This window comes from Protopterus annectens, chromosome 3.part1 (genome assembly GCF_019279795.1).
Source record: "Protopterus annectens isolate FY-2018-M chromosome 3.part1, PAN1.0, whole genome shotgun sequence".
NCBI classification, from domain to species: domain Eukaryota; kingdom Metazoa; phylum Chordata; order Ceratodontiformes; family Protopteridae; genus Protopterus; species Protopterus annectens.
Window position 1 is genome coordinate 1353232656 of NC_056732.1, and position 26045 is coordinate 1353258700.

Sequence of the window (26045 nt, forward strand, 5' to 3'; positions counted from 1 at the left end):
CTGAAGTTGCTGTTAAAAAGGGATAATTAGTAGAGCAAGTAAAATATCACATGATAACTACAGGAATCAATCAGAAGAGGACAAAAAAGCTTAGGAAGAGAGAATAGATATGCAATTCACAAAGAAAGAATGGGAGGACAATATGTATGGCTCCCAAATATGAAATAAAAGTCTTGAAGATTTAGGCCTTTGGCCTGGAAGGGACTGCATAGACACTTTTACACCACAAGAAGACTCAAATTCTTCCTCAGGCAGATGGCAAATGTTAGAGGTGTGATGGGGAAGAAAAAGGTAACTGGGAGCATATCCTTTGGGAGTGTAATAAGATGGCAAACTTAAAAAAAATCCCTAGAGAGTACGCTGTCGGGAATATTGGGTGAGCAAATGAGTGTACCAAGTTAATTAATTTTCTGAGTTGGGATACAGGACCTGAACTGCCTAGACATAGTAAGGCCTTGTAAAGTTTAATTCTGGTGGCTGCAAAAAAAAAAAAAAAAAACAAAAGCAATTATTCCTGAAGTGAATATTGTAACAGAGATAAAAGAACTTTATTCCCCATTGTACCACGGTCTCAGCAATAGTTTGTTTAGTTGTACATCAACACTAAATGTTGATGTACAACTTAACAAACATGCAAACTGTATGTATTTATTTCATTTCTCTCTTTTTTTTTTTTATTTTAATTATGTTCTTACATGAAAGTGCATTTTCGAAAAAATGCACTTTCGCGTAATATATATATATATATATATATATATATATATATTTCATTCATATATATGCATACATATATTTATATGTATATATAACATACATTATATGTAAGTGTTATTGAAGTAGTCTATGGTACTTTTCAGGGGGAAAGATGAGAGTAGTCTCCAGTTGCATTGATTAAGTGCAGATATGAAGTCATGGGTTTTGAAATTCTTTGTATAATGGATTTGTTGGAGGGTAGAGGATTTTAATGGATTCACTTGGTGTTTAAATAAATGTGGGACGGTGGTCGCTGAGGGTGTCTGGGAGGAAGCCCAAGAGGTAGGATTGAGATTGTATATTAGTAAGGATCCAGTCTAGGATGGATTCCTTTTTTGATGCTTTATCTACCCGTGTTGTGGTTTTGATTAGTTGAGCGAAACCATGTAAGCTAGTGGGGTGGAGCAAGTTACAGGAGGACCAGTCAATATTAACATCGCCTAATATGATGGTTTCTTGGGGAAAGTTTTGGGATGTCCAGTCTAGAATGGATTCTACTGTGTTAATGTTACTGCTGGGGGGTATACAGTTACAGATTATATGCAGTTTTTTTAGTTGATTTTTAGCTTAGTGAACATAGTTTCTGCATTACTGAACTTGGGTTGTTTGATGGCTAACAATTCAATGGTCAGGTTGTTTTTGAGGAGGAGAGCAATGCCTCTGCCTCTTTTGGATATTCTGTCTTGTCTTAGAACACTGTAACAAGGTGGAACAAAGTCAGTACTATTGTTTAGTGGTTTTAGCCATGTCTCTGTGAGGAGGAGGATGTCAAGGGAGTAGAGGGCCAGGGTAGCATGCAACTCTGAGATTTGGTTCAGTATGTTCCTTATGGTTATGTTGAGTGTAAGGAGATCTGTTGATTTCCTGGGGGTGGTTAGAATGTTATTCGTCTGGTAGCAGGGGTGAGTTGTTATTTGTAGGGCCAATGTTTGGGTGTACATCTCCACTAAGTAAGACTTGGAATGCTATTTGGATTACAGTTTTTAGGCATTTGATTATAGATGTGTCATACTTTGAAGAAATGTGGTGGTTTAGTTAGTGTGGGGTTACTTTGAATGTGGCAAGGTCAAGATTTCAGATGTAGATAGAAGGAGAAATAACTGAGAAGGCTGGTTTGTCTTGTGAGTGGGTAGGGAAGGTAGGGGATTTAGTCTGAAATTCTGACTTGCTAGTGCAGTGGTAGGAGGTTAAGTGTGAGGTTATGGTGAGGCTTATTAAATGTAAAAGTTAGGGGCCACATTTTGCTTATACATATATATATATTTATTAACTGGGAAAACTACTCATATACCAACACCTTTGCCCAATGGTTCTTGGAATTCATAAATTCCAATGTCCTGGATCAACTAATCCATAGTCCCACCAGGGGCTCCAATATCCTAGACCTGGTAATTACCAACATGGGAAACTGATGCTCCACACCTACGGTCACCCCCTCGTTGGTCAGGTCAGACCATAAGCTAATCACCCTTAACATTCACATCCCACCCCCTCTCCCCAGTAAGAAAACCTCCATAAAAAACTTCTCCAAAGCCAACTTCATGCTACTTAAGTCAGAAGTGACAAACTTCATGACACCCATGCAGACAGGAACTGAAAGTTCGACTGCTGAGTCCTACACTAAGGCACAGCACGAGCACATCCACTCATGCATGAATCGTGCAATCCCAAACAGAACCAAGATGCTTTCCTCCAAAAAAATGAAGCCAATCTGGTGGTCCCCTGCCATAAACAAACTTTACAACAAAAGGAAGAAATTGTTGCAGAAGAGGAAAATCCCACAATGCAAAAAATTCCCTTACCAGCCTCAGTAAGAAGCTGAGATCCCTCGTAAAATCCTCCAAAGCTAGTTACAAAAATAAAATTGCCAAAGATTCCAAAGACAACCACAAGGCATTCTATAACTATGTCAAGAATCTAAATGGCAATGCTCAGATCTGCTCTGAATTACAACAGAATGGCATTAAATATACTCATCCCAAGGATATTGCCAATATCCTGGCAGATCGATTCAGTGCCAACTTCATCCCCCTCTCACCCCTAAACGGCCTATCTCAATACTGGAAGATTGCCAAATTCCAATAATAACAGCCACACAGGTAAAAAACACACTCTCCAAAGCTAAGAATACAGCATCCATGGGACCAGATGACATCCCAGGCTGTGTACTACATGAACTACAAAATGAACTGGCACCTCACCTAAGTGTCATGTTTAATCATACCCTCACCTCAGGCTTCGTGCCCACTGAGTGGCACACAGCTACAGTTATCCCACTCCACAGGGGGGGATCCATCTTGGATCCCAAGAGCTACCGCCCCATCAGTCTGACGAGCCTGATCTGTAAGGCCACGGAACGTATTATCATACAACTTATAAACAAAGATAGCGGCAACCTTCAAACACTGGACCTCACCCAGTTTGGGTTCGTGAAGGGCTGATCTTGTCTCCTGAACCTGATTGACTTCTTTGAATCAGTCTCCAAAGCTGTGGATGAGGGTAAGGCAGTCCACACACAGCCTATCTGGACCTCGCCAAGGCCTTTGACACCATCCCCCACTCTGGAATTATAGATAAACTTACTAAGCTGGGCATTAATCCCTACTTCACTCGATGGTTTGCCAACTGGCTTACTGACAGAAGTAGTTGACTCCAAATCCAGCTCAAGGCAAGTGGAGTACCTCAGGGTTCAGTCCTAGGACCGCTCTTGTTTGGCATCTACTTCTCTGAAGTACAGGCCAACACTAAGGGACTCTGGCTAACAAAGCTCGCAGAGGACTGCAAACTGGGAACCATTACTGAATCCCCAAATTATACGGATACTCTACAAAAGGGCCTTACAGAAACAGATGCATGGTGCCACAGACCATGAAGCTCAATGCCAAGAAATGTATAGTTATCCCCTTTGGGAAAAAACATGTACCTGTGAGTTACCACATAGGTGGCAGTACACTAAACACCGAAAGTGTGATATGAGACTTAGGGACACAGGTGGACAGTGGTCTCTCCTTCAACAACGACATCGCCACAACAGTCAGGAAATCCTTCTATGTGGCACACCTCATCATTAAGGGCTTTTCATCCAGAAAAAAGGAGGTCACTGTCCCACTGTACTCATCCCTCATTAGACCCATTATAGAATACAACACCCCATTTGGTATGTACCTCTCAAGACATCTGTAACAACTGAAAAGGTCACAGAAATACCTCACTAAAAGAATCACAGGCCTAAAGCAGATGCCCTATGCTGACCGCCTTAAAAAACTCCAGCTATACTCTGTCACATATAGTCTACTCAGAGGCGATCTCTGCTTAACATACAAGGCCATGTCAAACCCAGACCTGTTGGACATGCTACACTTAAAGAAATCCCAATACCTCAGAGCCACACATTCCAGGGATCTAAACCTTATCACAATAAACAAAACATGCTGGAGGGATAGGTTCCTGATCCAGAGACTCCCCAGACTCTGGAATAGACTGCCCATACATGTCAAGCAGAGCACCTCTTTGGCCCTCTTGAGAAAGGAAATTCACCCCAGGGATCCCGTCAGTCGCCCTGCTAGACAGGGGTCCAGGGAAGTAAATAGTGTGGGAAGAAATAGCCAGGGAATTGTTATGGCTAGGCTTGTATAGGCCCTAGGGCCGATAGCCTAGTACCAACCTATGAATATATATATATATATATATATATATATATATATATATATATATATATATATATATAGTAAATATATATTATATTATATATATTATATGACACAAAAATATTTTCTTAACATAGGTATCTGCTGATTCTTCTGTAAACAGTCTATTTGGAGACCAGTCTTTTTGGGACAGGATTTTTAAATGTTGTTGCTACTTCTCAGTGACACCCCCCATCCTAAGTGCACTAGGTATGTCCTACTGTCCTTTATAGCCACTGAACACTTGAGTGCATGCTACTCTGTCTCTGTACTGCAGTCTTTTGTGCTTAAATTATTCAGGAGGTAATGCAGTTTTCACATGTTACCAGATTACAGGTAAAACTGTCCACACTCAATTAGCATTTTAAGATTTCAAAGCTTGCATACAGAATGCTCATATTAAATACTGCTTGCCTCTGTTTAGATCTATCTGCATGTTGCGTTACCCAGGGTTTCATACAATGTACCATGCAAACCATTAATTTGTAAATAACAAAACAAATGTCTCTGTTGTATCTCAAACATGGCTCCTCTACGGTTATCAGGGTGAAATCCCTTAAGCATTAGTTCCCCCGAAGAAAAATACACTGAGGAACATAATGTTGATCACGGGTTTTCATAGGAAATCACTGACAGTGCAATTTCTAATTGTCTGCTGGCAATTAATCCATTCCTTTAAGAGATTTCTCATTTCCTTGAGTTGGTGCAACAGCTGAGCTGGTACATACACATTTGGGGGAGAGAAGGGAGGGGCTTGCTCCCAGAAAAAAAAAAATATATATTTTTCGCCCTTCTGTGTTAACAGCACTACTTTTCAGCATTTCCAAAGTTCAGGGTTTTGTTGTTCAGCAATCCATAGTAGAACCTTGGAAGACAGCATGAAACACAATGCTCTGTAACAGTCTACTAGAAAATGTGAAACTTTGAATCACTCAAGATTTTCTTCCTAATGTACACCGCATCTGTACTTTTTATGTTTCATTCTAATAGACAAGGTAGAATGCACTTCTATTTGTTATATGTGAAATGCATTTGTTGTTGTTGTCTTTCGGCTTTTCCCGGTTAGGGGTCGCCACAGTGGAACTCCAGTCCGCTAATGATTGGCAGTTAGTTTTTATGGTGCCGAGTTGCCAGCCCCACGCCTAACCTTCAATGAAGGCATGCCCATTCAACGCATGTCTTTCTAACACCCACTTGACCATGGGGAGGACATGCAGACTCCACACAGAAGGCACTCCCAACCCAAGCCGAGAATCGAACGGGAGAACCTCTTGCTGTGAGGCAGCAACGCTACCACTTCACCACCGCAGAAGTGTGAAATGCATTTGTTACTACTTCTAAATGTTGCTTGTGCCTTTTTCAGTTAAGGTCCTGCTCATGCTCTGTCCTTGCACATACATGGATTATGGCACTAACAAGGTAGTCAAATGTTAAATAAATAAAATAAGACACAATGCAAACCACTTTGCAGCCACCAGAATGATACAGTACCTGGTCCACCAATACTCCCTCCGATTGTTCTCTGGACACTACACAGATAATGGGGCCCCACAGATAGAGAAATCTTATGTGAGGGGTAAAGTGGACAGGTACCAAGGATATCAAAGCAAAAAAATAGAGACATTGCTACGGGACAATGTTGATGGCAGACATAATAGGTACTTACCAAAGTTTTATTTTTTAAGCTAGCCTTTAGAATGATGCCAAACAGCATTTATTTTGTTTTGTATGCAGAGAGGACAACTTTATTGTTAAATAGCCAAATGAACAAAGAAATAAAACTTTGTTACAATCATTTTATATGACTGATGAAGTTTACTTGACTGTAATAGTAGAAGGCTGCCAGTCAGAGAGTTGTATTTACTGAAGTTCCTTAGATGAATATTTATGGACAGAAATGCCAGGCAAAGTTTTTTAGAATCAAAACTTTATTACTGAAAAGTGCTTTTGCAGTTATACTGAAAGAAAGTTCTTGAACTAATGTAGTGGTCCCAAACCCACAGTGGAAATTAAGCTAGTTTTTTAATCAGGACTCTGTGATCCATGCAATCAAAAGCTTTTTAAAATTCTACAGAGCTCAAGTTAGATGTTCATTATCAATTTTGTTTGGGATTGTGGATGGTATGGGAAAAAAAAACAGCTGTAAGGCTGTTGCCTAAAATAGTGTTGTGATTTTGACTGGCATTTACAACAGGACATGGCACATTTTAACTGTGCTGCAGGTTACATACTAGCTACTGGCTGCAGTCAAACATGTATTAAAGTTAAGTTATCCTCACTTCCCATGCCCTGAATATATTGACTCCTGCTTATCTGAAACTGCTGCTGAGGTCTTGTGTGCCTCCCTACCTAGCACAAAAAACTTTCCAGAAGGAAAGAGAAGAAAAGCCTAAAGGATGGGCTATAAGGAAAGACCAGACAACAAGCTGGTCTTTAGAAGCAGTCTCCCATCTAGGGAGAAAGAAGGTCTGTCCAGGCCAGGGGGCAGGAGGGAGAAGACAACTAACATGGAACGTTATGGTAGGTACATAACTTCTCAATGTTAAGTTGTCAATCTCTTCATTCTGCTTGATGGGACCGCGCCCTAGCACCTCTATCCTGGGTGGCTCAATGGAACAGACTCTTGAGAACTGTAGAGCCAAAACTGGCTCTGTCCCTGGAGGCCAAATCCAATTTGTAATGAGAAACAAAGGTATGAGGAGTGGCCCAAGTGGCTGCTGCACAAATAGTGTCTAATGGAAGTCTAGCCTGAAAGGCTGTGGAAGTGGCTAAGCTTCTGGTTGAATGCGCTTTAGGTTTCGAGCACAGCTGTTTTCCCTGAGCTGATAGATTTCAGAGATGACAGAAGAAAGCCATCTAGATAAGGTCACTTTAGAAACAGGAAGGCCTTTTTTGTTATCAGCATAAAAAATAAAGAGCTGATCGGATTTCCTGAATTGTTTTGTTCTGTCCAAATAATATCTGAGTTGGCGGTGAACATCAAGATAATGCAGTTTTTGTTCTGACCTGTTTGAGTAGTTTGGGAAGAATACAGGAAGGTCAATAGACTGATTCAGATTATTCTTTGAGGCGACCTTGGGTAGAAAGGTCGGATTAGTTCTCAATGATACTCTGTCTTTGTGGAAGACCAAATAAGGGGGACGAACAGAGAGAGCATGAAGTTCAGACACCTCCTAGCTGAGGTAATAGCAACTAGGAAGAGTGTTTTCCAGGAAAGAAATTTCAGGAACATGAAACAGCTGGCTCGAAGGGAGGAAGAATCAAGGATGTCAGCACCAAATTAAGGTCCCATTGAGGAGGAGGACTCCGGACTGGAGGTTTCAGGAGAAAGATTCCTTTTAAGAAGGCTCTGCAAAGCCTATGGGACATTATGTTATGATCTGAAAACCCGGCATGAAAGTTCAAAATAGCAGCTAATTGAACTTTGACAGTGGAAGAAGAAGAGCCCGCATGAAAGATTTCCGCTAAGAAATCCAAAACTGCTTGAACTGGAGCAGTAAAGGGATCAATATTCTTAGCTTTTGCCCAATAAGAAAAACATTTCCATTTGCTGGTATAAATCCTTCTAGTAGAGGATTTTAGTGAAGCCACTATGATATCCCTGACAGGATTAGAGATCATGGGAAGCCTGGCTAAGGACGGAAGTGGAGCAACCAAGCTGTGAGGTTGAGAGAAGGGATAGATCGGTGCAGCTGACCCGATTGGTGAATCAGAAGGTCTGGTACTGGGTCCAGATGCCACGGCTGCACCAAAAGGTGACGATGGAGGAACGGGAACCAAATTTGTCGAGGCCAATAGGGTGCAATGAGAATCATTTTGGCTCTCAAAACGGTGGCTTTCTGGAGTACTTGTGGAATCAGTGGAAAAGGAGGAAAAGCATAAAGAAGTCCCTGGGGCCAATCCTCGGTTAGAGCGCCTCTGGGGATGGCCTGGTAGTGGGAAGAGAGAAAGAAGTCTGGGCATTTGCTGTTTTGGGGAGTAGCAAAAGGTCGCAACATGGGCCCCATTCTAGAAAAATCTCTCCACTAAAGATTGTTTGAGAGACCACTCGTGAGGCATGAGAATAGCTCTGCTCAATCTGTCCGCTAAAATGTTGGTTTTCCCAGGGATATGCGTTGCTACCAGAAACCGATGAGAGGAGATCGCCCATTGCCAAAGTCTGAGAGCTTCTCGACACAAGGGGTAGGACTTGGTTCCGCCCTGTTTGTTGATGTACCATACCACGGACATGTTGTCTGTGTGAACTGCAATTGTTCCCAAGGGAAGAAAGTCGTTGAGGGCTTGCAACGTTAAAAGCACTTCTCTCATCTCTAGGACATTAATGTGCAGGTGGTATTCGAATGGTTGCCACGTCCCATGAACCATCCTGCCCTGATAATGACCCCCACCCGATCAGGGAGGCGTCCATAGTGACTGTGGCTACCGGGGCCGGGGATACAAAGGGTCTGCCCTGATGAATCTGGGGAGAAGAAATCCACCAGGATAGGTGGTTTTTGCAAGCTTGTGTCACCAGGATTTGGTGACGCATGGGAAGTTGTTGGTAAGACCACTGGGTGAACAGCATCCATTGAAGAAGACGCATGTAAAAGCGGGCCAGGGGAAGAAGGGTAATAACTGCAGCCATGAGTCCCAACACCTTCAGAACCATTCTGACTTGCGTCTTTTTGCTGGCAAGGATAATCCTCACGTGACTTTGTATATCTAAGATTCTTTGGTCTGTGAGGGTTGCTGACATCCGAACAGTGTCTAAGTTTGCGCCTATGAAAGTAATAGACTGGCAGGGCAATAAGGAGGATTTTTCGTAGTTTATCGAAATTCCCAAATGAGTGCAAAGATTTATTGTGTAATCCCTGGCTTGTAGTAGCTGATGCCTGGTGGTGGCTGAAAGGAGCCAGTCGTCGAGATACGGAAACACCTGGAATCCTTGACGTCTCAGGTGAGCCATGACCACTGCCATACATTTGGTGAACACTCTGGGGGCTGTAGTGAGACCAAAGGGCAGGGCTCTGAATTGGAAATGACTGGACCCCAGCGCGGAGAAATCTTCTGGAGCGTCTGTGAATTTTATGTGATACCTGAAGATCTATTGAGCACATCCAGTTGTCCTTCTCTAGGAAGGGTAGAATTGACTGAAGAGTGACCATTCGAATCTTGTCTTTTCACAGACTTGTTGAGTCTGCTGAGATCCAATATTGGTCTCCAGTCTCCCATCTTTTGGGGACCAAAAGAATCTTGAGTAGATTCCAGGCTCTGAATGGTCTGCTGTAACTGGCTGAATGGCTCTTTTTTGCAGAAGTTTTAATACTTCTAACTCTGCAACTTCCCTTAGACCGGTGGTACATCTGGAAGGGAATTTGAGTGAAGGACTTTCCTCTAAAGGAATTTTGTAACCCTCAGATATAATCAACTGTACCCATCTGTCTTGAGTGAGGGAACGCCAGGCTTCTGGGTACAGCGATAGTCTTCCCCCGACTGCCTCCAAGGATGGACAGTCGGGCAACATCTCAGGGATGCTGGAAGGGCTTGTCAGAGAGAGGCTCTCTGCTTCCTGGTTCTGTGGACCCCTCTGCCTCCTGTTATTACCCCTCTGCCTCTAGGGGTAAATTGACCACATGTGTCCGGCGTGACTCCTTGGGATTTGCAGAACCACATCTTTCCACCTTTCTGTCCTTTAGGGTACGGTCTAGAAGGGGTGGAAAAACGGACCCCTACGGCAGAAAGAGTCTTGCCGTCCTGTTCACACCTGGTCAATGTATCCTTCACTTGAGGGCCAAACAAAGCTGACCCATCAAAGGGAGAATTTGTGAAGGACGCCTTAAAGGGATCTGCGAAATTACAGAGCCGCATCCAGGCTTGGCGTCTAAGAGCCACACCTGTACCTGCTTGGCTACTGGCTCCATCTGCTGCATAAGATATCAGTCATGGAGGAGTTAGCAATAGAAGTAAGGACTCCTAGCTGCAATTTTTTCTTGAGCCCCTGCAGCTGTGGGATCCTGTACCACTTCACCTAGTTCCTTTAGGATGTCCCTTTGGAGTCTGGTGACATAAGTAGTTCAGCGAGCACATAGCAAAGGTCGCTGAAGAGAACATCCGCTTACCATACCTATCCATGGTCCTAGACTCTTTATTAGGAGGATGGACAGGTACGGAAGGATCTGCAAGTTCCTTCTTAGTGGCAGCAGCCACCACCATGGCATCAGCAGGGACACCTTTCGTAAGGAATTGCTTATTTGAAGGGGCAGTAATAAATTTAGACGGCCTCCTAGGAACTGGCTCTACAGAGTCAGGAGCAGCCCAAGCCTCTCGAGCAACAACCTCCATGAGGGGGTCGAAAGGCGGAGACACCCAAGAGGTGGAGGGCCGAGATCCAAACGCCTCTAGGTATACCGACTCATCCTCAGAGGGATTTGTGGAGGGCCAGTTTCCCCTCTGTTGTAGGAGTTCTAGGATGTCTGAAAAGGAGACATCCTCAGAGGGGGATCTTGGGGATCCCTCCGACTCATCTAAGTCGGTATCTGAAGTGATAAACTCAGGGGAGTCCAGGTGTTTCCTCTTACAAGTTCTCTTGCGCGGAGGATCTCCTGACTGGTCAGGAGAATCCTCGGAAGAGAGGGTTATTCCCAGTGGGGAAACCTGAGGCAGAGGATCTCCGGGTCCGGGAGCAAGAGGGATGGCAGAGACATCGACAGGCACTGTAGAGGGAGGAGCTACGGGAATAGACTGCTGGTTGAGACCAGTGGCCAGCACACTCTTCATCACCAAGGCCCTCCCAGGGAGGTCCGAGAGAACCCGCTCCGAAGAGACAGGAACTCCAGGGCCCACCGAAAGGGAAGGCTCTGAGGCAGATGTCGGAGCCGAGCTAACCAAGGCCGAGGCTCCAAGGGGAAGAGCGGGGTCGGACAAGGGTCCGATGCCACTCACCCCCTCGGAGGAGACCAGGGAAGCCCGACCACCGAATCCCTCTAAGGAAGGTCTCGAAGAAGAGATAAGAGTAGATGCTGAGGGTGCAGAAGGGGGGGGGGTATCCGCCCCTCAGCCATAGCAGAAACAATCCCCGAAGACTCCAGCTCCAAACTCTGAGGTAGAATCGAAGGAGGAATAACAAGAGGGTGTGGACTAATAGTCGTCTGTTGAGACGGACTATGTAGCATCTGGGCTAGTGCCTGTGATTTTAATAATCTACTGACCACCCTCTCTAAATCATGGTCTGAAAGCCTGGATGACCTGGATGATCGGCTCCGATGGCTCCGTTCCAAGAGGAGAGGTGAGGCCGGAGCCGAGAGTATCAGTTCCAAGGAAGGGGACCTGGACCTCTTCCTCGAAGGAGCCATTGGAGCCGAAGAAACCACTGAAGCAGACGGAGCCAAGGACTTTTCTCGATGTATCGGCTCCAGCCGGAGCCAATACAGACATGACAGTAACGGTGTCACATGGTGGTCGGAGCCAGTCGGAGCAGACACCGATGTGACTGAAACAGTTTCGGCACCGATAGTTGTCGGTGCCGAAGGTCTTTGCAAACCAGGATTGGCTCCAGCCGGAGCCGATCTCGACTCGGAAAGAGTCGGAGCCGAGGCCGCAGGCTTGGACACAGAAGCCTGGGCCTTGGAAGACTGTGAAGTCTTGCTCGGAGCCGACTTAGCCGGAGAGCCCTCCGGTTTAAGAAGGCCCCTTAATATCAATTTGTTCCTTCTCTCCTGCAGGACTCTCTGGCTAAAAGAATGACAAATCACACAGGAGTCCTGCAGGTGGAGAGGTCCCAGGCAATATAAACAAGAAGTGTGACCGTCTGTCAGAGACATCTTCTGACAGCACGAGTCACACTTCTTGAAGCCTGAGACCCTTTCCTTGGACATAGTTGCACAAACACACAACAACAAAGTCCTAATAAGATAACAAGGTTATCTAAAATAAAAATAAAAATATATATAAAAATATATAAACTAACCTCTCACACACACACACACACACACACACACACACACACCCTGACGGGAGGAGGGAGAAGGCCTGACTAAAAAAACTAAGGAGTAAGGGTAATTTTAGTCACAAAAGGGCTTAATATAACTTAAAAACGCTAAAGGAGAAGTTTAAGAGTGAAAAGGGGCTAAAGATTGTTTAATATAAAACACTTACCAGGAGCTGGTAAAAGGAGGACCTCATCAGCTCAAACGAGATCTGGGTACTTACCGCCTTGCATCATGGGATATGGGGCTGCCTCGAGCTGGTAAAAGTGACTCTCAAGCTTAACAGGAGCCGAGGATCGGCTCCGAACCCATCAAGCAAGAATGAAGGCGAGATTGACAACTTAACATCACTCATTGTTAATTATTGTTCTAATTTGTACAATTGATAGGTTTAAGAATGCAATAACTTTAAATTAAAATAAATATTTAAAATATTACATTCACTGATGGATGTTACTACTCTGTAATCAGAATGCCTGGTACGGTGGAGATTTGTAAAATATGTATAGCTTGCACTCCTAAGCACTGGGAATTAAATTAATAACCAAAAGGTGAAATAAATATGTAAACGTTTGAGGATAAAAAAAAGTGCTGCTTTTACCTGCAGTTAGTTTTTCTGTTCATTTGCTTACTTATTTTATTTATTTATAAGAAATGGGGATGTAATCTTTCATGAAGAAAACAGCTTTGTCATGGACTTTTGCAAACAACTTCAGTGCTGCTGTGGTAGTTATATCCTCAAAACTTCCCAACAGTTTATACACAGTACATCAGCACAGACCCAGTCTATACTCTGTCTCAAACTGCTTCTACCCCTTTATGTTGCAGCCTGCCAAAATGTTTTAGTATTTTAATATAGTACAGTTATGCAAGGGTACTATTCATCATAACCATAGGTGTTTGAACAGTAAAATCATTGCTCCACTGTATTCCTAAAAAATGGATACAGCCACATGTACACACAGTCCGGCGCACCTCTTAGACTGGGCATGGGATTACGTCCAGTGCAGAAGATCATGTAAATATCAGTTCATAGCAACACCTGAAACTGCTCACCTTTACCAAAAAACCCTATTCCACTGCAACAATTATTGGGGACTTCCCAGATGCACAGCTGACAGCTATGTGGTGGTGTGTTTTTCTGGGTGTTGTCTTGTCCTATTAGATAGGAAAAGGTCACTGCATTTCCACAGCACCTTTCTTCCATAATCATGCTGACTTTTCTGGACCTGGAGCAAAATTGGATATGGATCCCTAGCAGCTTAATAAATAACCTTTCCCATAACAATTAGGCTATCTGTCGGGCATGTTTAATTTTTTAAGCTATGTATATGTAACTTCATAAGATTAGCTCGACAAATACAGAGTGGTCATGTGAACATATGATAAAAATAAATCTCTTAAGTATGAGTACAAGCAGCAACCCAAACAGGACTTGCATATCAGTAACAACCCACTTAGACCTCTAATGACTATGTCTGTCCTAAGTATCTTGAACAATGAACTAGCCTTCAATGAACATATATCAGTTATAGTTAGGGGATCCTTCCTCAACAGGCCAATCAATCACAGAATGCACCACTCAAACTCCATGCCCACTTGTAAAGACCATTACATTTTGCAACTAAACAAATCAAAGGACTAAGCTCCCTCAGCTATCCAGAGAGACTGAAAAACGCAGTCATTTTTTGTCCTATACCAGTTCTCCTAAGTGGTGATCTCTGCCTCACATTCTGGGCAGTGAAAGGTCTTGCCCTATTATACATTCTCCATCTCAAACAGTGGTAATACTAAAAAGACTAAAGCCAATGAACTTAAGCTTCACTACAACACAAACAAGACCTCTTGGAGAGGTAGGGTCCATACCCACAGAATGTCCAACCTATTGAACAAGCCCTCCTTGCATGTCAGACAATGTAACAGGATGGCCTTCAAGTTCTGCCTTGATGAGTGGATGGATACTCATAAATTTAATCCTAAGGTAAGAAGTAAGACACTCATTGAGGAAGATGACAAGTCCACCAATAAACTGTCCAGGATACACAGTCTCTACATGGTACCCAGGCCACATGTACAGTAAAAAAATATAAACCTATTAAAATGTGCTGGATGCCATTTAGATATCAGCCATCATTCACGCCTTATTTTAGTAAGATGGTCTACTCAAACAGACCCTAAATTCAGCTTTACTTTAACAAAAATATCTTTTGCCAATCACCTGACCAATGCTTGGTCTCTGCAAGTATACCAGCCACGAATTTAAATTACAATAAATACTAACGACATTCAGCTTTAACCAAATCAAATGTTCACAGCCACAGCCTACAGTAAACGTGTTCATTCTAATTTCTAAGTATGACAAAGAAACAATCCACTATCATTCAAGCTGACTGCCTAACTAGAAAAATGCAGATTTAAATCTTCATTTATACCTCTGTTCCCACAAAAACTGCCCCTCTCCAGAAACACTGTATCAAAATGGGAAACATTTTCAACACCACTGTTTCCTTTTGCTTGCTCTTTTAACTTGCAATTAGTTTGGCAACTGGTAGCCCATCTGAAATTGGTTATATCGCACTGATATTCAACGAAAACGTGTTCAAGGCTACCAGCTGCCCCTCTTTATGCAAGACACTCTCTATGTTAGTGGTTTATGTTCTGAGATTTTATGATGAAAACACTTCCTAAATTTCCTCCAATAGTTGCATACAAAATTTCTGTATGTAAAACTTATAATGTTATATAAAACAGGAAAGATTCAAATTTTACAAGAATAAGCTTTTATTTTGTCCAAAAACGTAAACTCCAGTCCTTTGAATTGGTTATGGTGTGGTCTATACTCCAAAATCTTATTTCCATAAAAAAAGTCCCAGCATGGAAATCTAAAAAGGTGGCTGTCAAATTTCCATAATCATATTTCTTTACAGCCTTCATATGCTCTAACATTTTAATTATCTATTGGATGGCTTCTCTCCCATAACACTTTTTGCACTATACGCAAATGACAAATGTGCTCTCATTAACAGAAAGCCTGCTATAGTTCTCATCCACTGAAATGGCTTTTATCCAATTCCACACCTTACAGACACACACAGACATAGGCACACACTGCATTTCAGGAGGTGGCATGGGTATAAGGTAAGAAAACCAGGAGTTCCACTCTTCCTGATACAAGACCCTTCTTAAAGGAGTAAAATTCCTACATTTTACTTACTGCAAATGTAACCAATTACTAAAAGGATACATGCCAAGGAAAGATCAACCAACACAAATGACAAAAGTCTACACAACTTTCCATACCTCTCCTGCTATATATGAGAAAATAGTCACAGATGTCATTCTCTGGCACCTCAATTAAGAAATGGAATCAATTTCTTAACTGATCTCCCATTTTCCTCTTCTACTTAAAATGTGTTCCCTTTCTAATACCTTCATTTTTATCCGTGGAACACAAAATTTGTCATAGGTCGTAACCATTCATGGAAAACTTCTGTATAACCTTTTCTAACAGTGTACTAAAATATTATTGAGAACAATTGCACTCGAGTTGAAGAAGGACCCCATATGGAAACAAAAGTTAAATACGATAGATATGATCAAACTATTAGAAAAATATCTTAATCTGATTAAAATAAATTCCTCACTTTCTTTGTCCCATAGTTTCAGATACAAGATTACAACCGGAGGTAAATTCATATAATATCGTCTAAAACTGTGTGCACAGATACTGTAAAAAGCAGGAGACTGAAGAAAATTAAATCAAATATGGCTGCTTAGATTAAATGAAAAAAAAAACTGCATTGCAGCTCTGCATTTGGGAAATAATCTGGAAAAAAAACTAAAAAAGGACCAGAAGGTATCCACATAAGAAGATATAAAAATAGATATGAAAGATCAATACCTAGGCTAAAAGAAGATTAGTAACAGAAACTACTAGAACTACCTGTAGTTTATGTTGCAGCTAAATTATTACATATACACACATACTACTGTGAAATGTTATCATTACTTTGCTATATGTACAATTTCAAAATTGGTCATCAACTACTGCGAAATGTAGCAGGGAATGCGTTTAAGACATTTCTGAAATAAGCTTTCAAGTACACAAAGGGACAGAACAAAATTCAAGATACAAACTTACCTGAGAGGAAAAAAAGGAAGGTCTCACAACACCATAGAAAAATATCCCTTCATGATAGAAAGAGTGTTACACAGCCTATTTTAGCAAAAAACATGACTGTGTGTAGGTGTATCAGGATTTACCCATTGTTGGTGTGGGTTGATCATGACGGCAAACCCAGAGTGATTAAACAAAGGCAACTGTGGGTAGAGCCTGATATACCCCCACAAAAGAGTGGATTAATGCCATTACACAAGAACATTATTTAGGAATAAAGCTGCTTACCTTTCTTAAATAATGTTTTTGTATTATGGCTCTTCATTCTTTTTCTGCACTGTCTTCTGTATGCTGATGTACTGCACATGCGTATGTGACGTAAATTCCCTCACTTGTGCAGTAAATCAATGCAGTGCATGAGAAGAGACTGATAAAAACAGAATCTCCATTGTTTTTTTTAACTGTTTAGAAAAAGATCAAAGATTTTATAAATGACTTTGGATTCCTTTGTAATAAGCAGCAGGTTATAATAACTTCCGATCTGATAGACCTGTAAAAAAAGGTGGTGGCATGGCCATCCTCTACTCAAACATTCTTAACCTCTCACCATACCCTTCCCCAATTCCTGACTTCCTCCTAGCTGAAATCATCATCCTTAACTGCCATCTGAATCCCCACAAAAGAACTTGCAATTGCATCTATCTACCTTCCTCCTGGTAACAATCTGCCCATTCTTGAAAACATCCTATCCTTTTTCTCCCACAACATACCATATGAGACACTTATCCTTGGTGATGTCAACATTGACTGGTACAAACTCACAACGGACTCCCCCCAACTCAGTATCCACCTACATGGCTTCCACCAACTTATAACATCACCCACTCGCTTCCATAAAAATTCCACTTCCAGCTCCATCATAGACTGGATCCTTACCAATTCCCCCCACCAATACCACAATCCCACCACCTTACCCGACTCCCTCAGTGATCATCTCCCTACCACCATCTTAAGACACTACTCCCATATTCCTAAACCCCACCTTATCAAAGACTGTCAAAAACTATAGACTTTCAATTCATCCCAATTTAACTCCATTCTCCACAACATAGATTGGTCCATCCTAAAACACCTCCCCCTAAACGATGTTGTAAGCACTTTCAATATAATCTTCATGAATACTCTAAACTCCTTCGCTCCCCTCTAGGAAGATCAGAGTAAAATCAAACCATGCTCCCTGGCTCTCCAAAGAGACTAGGTCCCTTATGAAACAAAGAGATCATGCTTGGAAAACCTGGACTAAAACTAAACAACCACCTTTTCTTCAAAAATACAGGCAACTGAGGAACCTTGCAAAAAACATACAATTAATGACAAAAAGTTATACTATAGCTCTGCTCAGCTTAACAACAAATCCAATCCTTGAAAATTTTGTCAACTCTCAACAACATCCTCTATCCTGGAAAGCCCTCTAATCCCTCCCCATACCCTAACTCTTCCTCTCAGGAAACAGCTACCCTCCTGAATAAACACTTTATCTCTTCCATCCAAAATCTGGTAACCTCTAAGCCAAACTCTACTTCGACACCCACCTCTCCAAGTCCCACTAACACAAGTTTGTTTTCTTTTGAGCCAGTTCCCATTACTTACATCAAATCTCTACTATTCAAGCTAAAACCTTGCTCTCCTTCCACTGACAATCTATCTCCTACATTCCTCAAACTTGCTGCTGACTCAATTGCCTATCCTGTATCTATACTAATTAATCAATCTATTCTGGAATCAACTGTCCCCACCCTTTGGAAATCTTTCTTCACTATCCCTCTTCATAAAGGTGGAAACTCCACTGACCCCTCAAACTACCGACCCATTGCCATTTTGTCCCCCTCTCCAAGACATTAGAAAAATGTATTCACTCACAGCTTCTCAATCACCTCCTCACACACCACTTACTTACCCCTACTCAACATGGATTTCGTCCTCACCACAGCACCACCACTGCCCTCCTCTCCTTCACTCATATCGTTGCAGAGGCCCTAAACAATAAACTCATTTCCTCTCTCTTCCTAGATCTCTCCAAAGCCTTCGATACTGTCTCTCATCCTCTACTACTATCCAAACTCGCAAATCTCCACCTATCCCCCTCCGCACTTGCCTGGTTTAATAGTTACCTATCTGGCAGGGAACAATCTGTCAAATGGCTCTCATCCTCCTCACCTTTCCTTCCCATCTCCACTGGTGTTCCCCAAGGCTCCATCTTGGGACGCCTTTTGTTTAACATCTTCACCAATGATCTTTACAGCTCATGCAAAGAATCCTCCCTTATTCAGTATGCCGACTCCACACTTATATCCAGCTCAAATAACATTCCTGAACTACACTCCCTGACCCAACAGGCCCTACTATCCACTGAACAATGGCTCTCTCACAACCTATTGATCCTAAATCCCAAAAAGACCAAACTACTACTTTTCCTTCCCAGTTCTCTTTCTCATCACAAAACCTCCTTTTTTATTACATCTTCTAACAATACAAACATCCAACCTAACACCCACACAAAACTCCTAGGGGTCATTATCGATGACTAACTCACGTTCAACCTACACATACTCCAATGTATAAAAAAATCAAGCCAGAAACTAGGTTTGCTATATCGGAACAAAAATTTCCTAACCCCTGAATCTAGACTTACCCTGGGGCCAGGCACTCCTCCTCCCCTCTCTCTTATACGCCGCCCCAGTTCTTACCAACATCCAGGCCTCCACTCTAAACAAACTGCAACAGACTTACCATAAAACAGCCAAATTCATTACTAACTCCCCATACAACTCACACCACTGCATTTCTTTAAACTCTCTTCAAAGGCTTGAACTTCCCCAGTTTCTGCTATCTTATCAATTTCATATGCTACACTCTATTCTTTATAAACCCTCCTTCTGTCCATCTCTATCTTCCTTAGTCTCAATCTACATCCCATCCCGGACCCTCCGTACTTCTAACCAACAATTACTTGATATCTACCACCCAAAAAGGTCAGTAGGCAAACTACTCTACAAACACTCCCTTGCCCATGCTTGGAACAAACTTCCCCTTGACTTACGTTCAATCTCCCCCACTTCACACTTTAAAAATGAACTAAAAGCTTATTTTCTCAATTCCAGAACCTGCCCTTGCCATGACCCTACTCAGTCTTCCTTCCCTGTATGTACCCTCAAAAGGACCATACTTAGTACCTCATTACACCTCTCTCTCTCCAATGTGTCTACTATGCATTTGCACAATTTTATACAAACAAAAAATGTTTATTGTTGACCTATTGAACTATATCAATGTAAAATTGTTACTTAGCTTATTTTTAATGCAACTTTAACTTTATGCATGCAACCCAACATATGTGAATCGTTTTGCTATAACTGCTATTATATCAATATTGTTTAAAATTGTACTTGTTTTAAAATGTATTACTGGAGCTTTTCTCATCGGGTCTCTACTGAAAATGGGCCACAAGCCCAGTTGGGCAAACCCAGTTAACAAATGTCAATAAATAAAAAAAAATAATGGCATCAGCACAGCTTCTGCTTTGTATACAATGACAACCATTACCTACAACAACATGAATGACAATCTGTTACCAGCTAGTCCTTCCATTGATATGACCAGGGATTTAAAGACAGTTAACTATGTACTACTTTGAAAGAAACTGATTAGACAAATTTTGTGAAAACACCATTGTATTGTTTAACTTACCAAACTAATACAGCATTCCAATTCCATACTAAACTGTGGTATTCCATGGAATTCAGTACCAGATCATCGCTTCTTAGTATTTACTAATGACCTTGACCCATGATCACCCTTCTTTCAAATGTATTGTTTATGCTGATATTTTCATGATAGGTCACTGGTGGATTTGCATGAGTCTAACAAACAATTCAACAATACAAGCATACACATGTACTACCACCAATCAGCTTTAACATAAGCGCATCCAAATCAGGGATAATGCTTTTCAAATCACTTCAAGCACTTGCAAAACTACCTTCTCTGATAGTGAGAGATCTCTGAAACAACCCTTTCCCCATAGTAGAACATCAGAAATATCTAGGATTCCTACTAGACCCTAATCTGAACTTTACGCAACATGTTGAGACTACTACTAATAAGGTGCTAACACAACTAACGTTATGCTACAAAATATAATACCTCTTACCCTCTGCATGAAAAGCAGTAGTTGGAAAATGTACTGATCCTCAAATTAGATTATAACCTTCCACTAACAGCATTCCATTCCCTTATTAATACCCACCTTCTTCAAATCATCATCATCAACCCAATTTTCCTACATAGGGTCAGAGTGTTACATCAATGGTCGCCCATCTTTCTTGATTCAATGTCACTCTCCTACTTGCTTTGACAGTCAAGCCCGTTTGCCATTCTTCTCTCACACAATCCATCCTTTACTTTGAGGGACATCCTCATTTCCTCTTGCCTTCTTCCTGTCTATCTCATGTCAACTTCTCCAAATGTCAGAAAACAGGTACACAGACTCACCACTGTCAGTTACTTACATGATTCAGCTGGCTGCCAGTCCAAAGTAGAGCAACAATACTTTTCAAAATCATTAATCACAAATACTGCCACTCAATTTAAAACTTTACTTGCTGTTAAACAAATGTATTTACTCGAGTTCCAAAATGAGAATATCATTAACAAGCCCTCCCTTCACAAAATGGAAAAGGCACTCAAAAATAGCCTCAACAACACAGAAACACCTTCCCACTGACATCAGAAATCAAAATACAATGACGAGCTCCAAAACAAAACCAGAAAAGCATCTTACAAAGGACAATAACTAACTACATCAATGATATTAACTTCTTCAGCGATACTTGATCAGATTTCCAAAAGACTTGCTCTCAGATTAAGTGACTTATACTGCTGTAAACCTGCCCTGATTCAGAAAGACTTGCTCCAAGACAGATTCCAAAAGACAATCTCAGTGCAAGCCTTTCAGAATCTGGCACAATAAATGAACTACAAAACTCAAATGCTCTGCTAAAAACATTGTTGCAGTTTTACAACTTTGCTCATTTCAAAGGTTAAGCTCACCACTGGTAAATATATAAAGAGTATTTCTAAACAGTTTAATTTGTTCCTTATTAGCTTGTTTTCATTTGTAACTTTTTTTTTTACTTCATTTAGTACCAGTGTTCGCTTGTATTTAATTTTCCACAGTATGTTAGGCAAACTGTACGATTGCCAATTTTTGTTTGGTACTGTAAACATCACTGAAAAGATTGTTGTATACTTGATGGTACTGTACCAACTGATAAAATATTTGCTGTAAATGAATGCTTAGCACGGTCTGTATCTCTTCGAAGAGCCTGCATTATTGGCTGAAAAGGGACACTCCAACCAGCAAACTGCAACATAAATAAATAAATAACTACAATTTTCCCAAGTGGCTATGTATCTACTTACTGTTCTGGGTCCCACCAGGAAGCTTTAGCAGATTTCCAGAAACTTCTGTTGTGGCAAAATCATAGAATACAAGCTCCTCATTATCCTCCAAAAGTGCAATCAGTTTAAGCTTTGGAATTTTAAAACCTAAAGTTGTTCAATCAAAAATACAATAAGGTTAGAATACAGTGATTCAATGTTTTACTGAATATATTTTTACTTAAAGAAACTTGCTCATAGCACTGCACATTATACAAAACACAGACATGAATGTTGAGAATTTAGTTAACAACTATTCTGTACATATCAGTATCAGAAAGAAAAACGGCAACAGGATCTTAGTGCTTCTTTGTCTTTTGAGACAGACAGAGTGAGGAAACAGAAACGGAAAGAGAAATGCTCTGCAACTGTATTTCTATACACTTCCCATGGGAAAGAATAATTTAGTTGAATAGCAGTACATTCTCCCAGAAATGCCCTTCTTAAAAGATGGGAAATGAGAGAACAAAGAAAAATTTGTAATAAAGCAAAAATGGCCTAAATTTATACTGTTTTATGGAAATAAATTTGTTTGTAGACCATAAACAGAAACAATACAGAGCCCTACAGTAATCCTAAAACTGTTATGAGTACTAGACAAGACACCAGAGACAAAACCAGGAGATAAACCTCTAAACAAGTCAAAAAGAGTACTGTTGCACGGGTCCAGAGACAGACCGTTAATAGCAGCCTGCATTTAAAGTGGAATGTTGAGAGACAGCCTTACAAGACTCTCTGCAAATATATAGAGCGGAGTATATTTTTTTGCATTATTCTGTATTACAGAGCTAAATTGTTACTTGGATATCTGTTGTCTTACTGTTCTGCAAATATACCAATATCAGTATATATTTTTTTTGGTTATAATTTGCACTGTGATTCCTCATATCTATCCAACCCCCCTCCCTATTCTTGGTTGTAGTTTAAATTTGGTGGCTTTTGCAGTGCCCGCCCCACTGTAGATTTGATCTAGGACACTCCCCCAGTCCCATCTCTTTACCGCATTCTACCTAATAAACCCTTTCTGCACTTGCTTTTAGTCCTTTTTAATTTAATTACATTTTTTCAAACTGTGTGCGGACTAATATCGCTACATACTCGTGTGCCAGCTTGCACTGCATGTGAATTGTTTTTACTACTGTTTTTGCTACTTTTCTGAAAAAAAAAAAAAAAAAAAGAATGTTCTGCTTTTACTGTATTTGTGTTTCTTCCTACTTTATTTTCCTTTTGCGTCATCTTAAAAGTACTCAGTTGTATTTATTACTGCTTGGTGTAACTCATTCTAAGCCTTTTAGTTTAAGCACTTGGGCTTCAGACCAGTTGTTTTACATTAGGAAGGTTTGTGGCCTGCACTGTGGTGGCAGGACAGGTAGCTTACATCCTTCTAAGTTGGGAACTGCTGATTGAGGGCTCAGTGTCTGTTATTCTAAAAGTGTATTAGTTCTGGTTTAAGCACTTGGGCTTCAGGCCAGTTATTTTACATTAAGAAGGTTCGTGGTCTGCACTCTTGTGGGAGGAGAGGCTGGACTCTGCCCTTCTGAGCTGGGAATTTCTGGTTAAAGGCTTATAGTGCCTGCATATTTCAACTGTTTCTTACTGAAATTGGTACACTTTGTTTGCTGTAGCATAGACTAGATCCAGGCCTGCTGAATCTAGCTTTGTTTGTATGCTTGTTGTTTGTTTGCTTATTTCCCTGAAACGCTAATACCACCTAAAATGCGGCTTTTCAGCACTTCTGTGGATCCCTAGTGACATCTGCATTGCTTACTGTACTTATTTCCTTGTTTCACTTAAAAGAAAGTTATTGTTTGTCGTTTTTGCATTTAAGTTACCTGAAACACATTGCATTTAAGTTACCTGGCACTTGCTCACTAAAGCAATTATATAAGTCAGCACTAAAAAATTAAAAGCACTACACCCTCACAAACTCCCCTTGAGTACCTTGTTCCCCACTGGCCCTTTTTTTTCAATTATAAAAGAATTCCCAGTACTATTCTAGCATGTCCAAAGGTCAGTTGTCAATCTCCTCTCCAGTCCAGCTGGTGAATCTGGGAATCTTGAGGCAATGTTACAACTGCCTCATGTACACAGACAACCCTCTCCTCCTCCCAACAAATTCCAACACATGTGAGAGATGCATCCATATAGCCAAACTGGAGGCTAAGCTCTCTCAACTCAGTACTGGCGTAACCAGTCAGGAGGAGAAGGAAGCCACACTCACTACAATTCCAGTCTCACATAGACCTACCATGACAGCAAACCAAACACAAACACACAAAAGCATACTCGGAGGCTCTAAATAAAAATCTGCCTAAGTAGCAGAGACCTCCAAAGCAGACACCCAAGCAACCGCTACCCCAAAACAAAACACGTGCAACACATAAGCTCACAAAGCCAGTGTGCCGAACAGTCACAGCCCTTAAGGCTAAACAACACACCTGATACACTTGTAATAGGTGACTCTATCGTCAGGCACACTGACGTCCCGCTCACCAGGCTGAACAAGGAGAAGGTCACGGTGAGCAGCCTGTCGGGCGCTAGGATCCGCCACATAACACAAGCACTCAGGTCACTCCAAGGCAAGTACAAATATGACTCAGTCATTTTCCATGCAGGTATGAATGACCTGAGACGTACCTCCCTGGACTACATGAAAAGAGACATAAAGGAGCTCTCTGAGCATCTAGCCCAGGCCGGTATGACCCTGACCTTGAGTAGCATCTTACCCTCACCAAGAATGATGCCACAATATGAAGACAAGATGATCAATTTCAACAATTGGCTTAAGTACTGGTGTCATTCAAAGGGGATCCAATGCCTGTCAGCCTGGGATGACATGCTCAACAAGCCACGATGCTTCGCTAGGGACGGCTTGCACCTGTCACCCCTGGGCTTTCGGATGTTGGCAAGGCTCTTGCTACCCCCATAGTGCCTTTTTTAGGCAAGGCTCAAAAGACAAACCCACCTCCATAGGTATCACAAGGGATAAGAAACTAAGAGTAATGCTACTCAACGCCAGAAGTCTAAACCTCAAGATGCACACACTCAAAACTCTCCTTAGCATGGAGAACATCGATATCTGTGCAGTAACAGAAACCTGGTTCAAGGCTCCCGAGAGCACCCCAGCACTACCAGATTATACCTCATACCATGCTTTTCGGCCCCAAAACTTGGACCGAACCACAAAAGGAGGGGGAGTATCAATATTCGTCAAAGATACCCACACCTCCAGGTTGGTGGCACAGCACGAAGCATCAGAGACTATCCATGTGCAACTAACAGTGGGTAAAAAGTACAGTTTTGTACCTACCATAAATGTAGATGTTCGAAGATCCACATTGCTGCAGTCCTTACACTTGGGTAGTCCGCTGTCCTCGGTCGGCCCGAATATCAAAGTATAAGGCTGACGTCGGTCAAGGCGCTTAAGACTGACATCAGGACGTCAGGGTACAAATGCGCATGACCGACATCATATCCTCAGTCTTTTCTTGCCCCAGATGTCAGAAGACCCTAAAAGGAAAGGTGAAACCCAAAAGACAACAAAAAACAACTAGCCACCCTTGCACTAAACATATGTACAATATATACAAAATCCACAATCTGTGCAACCCAAACCACACAACTGCCTCTAAAAATAGAGGGGATGGAGGGAGGGTAAATTGGACTGCAGCAATGTGGATCTTCGAACATCTACATTTATGGTAGGTACAAAACTGTACTATGTTCTTCATCTCACATTGCTGCAGTCCTTACACTTGGGTAGAATCCCAAAGCAGAGGTAAGGGAGGATGGCAAAGCTATAAAGCAGGAGGAGCTGCCAAAATGCCCTGTAGAATTGCAGTGGCAAAACCAGCCCTAGATTTAGAGTAAAGTGGAAGGTGGTAATGCTTAGAGAAAGTATGCACTGAACTCCAAGTAGCTGCCTCCAAAATATCTTTAGTTGCCACCCCCCTTAAAAATGCTGTAGACGTGGCAGTAGCCCTAGTGGAATGAGGCCTAATCCCAGCTGGAATCTCCTTACCATGA

The 26045-nt window shown here is 41.7% G+C and overlaps 1 protein-coding gene across 1 annotated transcript in view; it reads right to left on the reverse strand.

Annotated features, from left to right (window-relative positions):
• The window catches only part of LOC122797772 (zinc finger imprinted 2-like), a 354512-nt gene that overhangs the window by 212519 nt on the left and 115948 nt on the right, over window positions 1–26045 (reverse strand). Inside the window, exon 4 of the mRNA XM_044066294.1 lies at window positions 22002–22127. Within this exon, the coding sequence (XP_043922229.1) occupies window positions 22002–22127 (126 nt within the window). The remainder of the gene's footprint in view (window positions 1–22001; window positions 22128–26045) is intronic.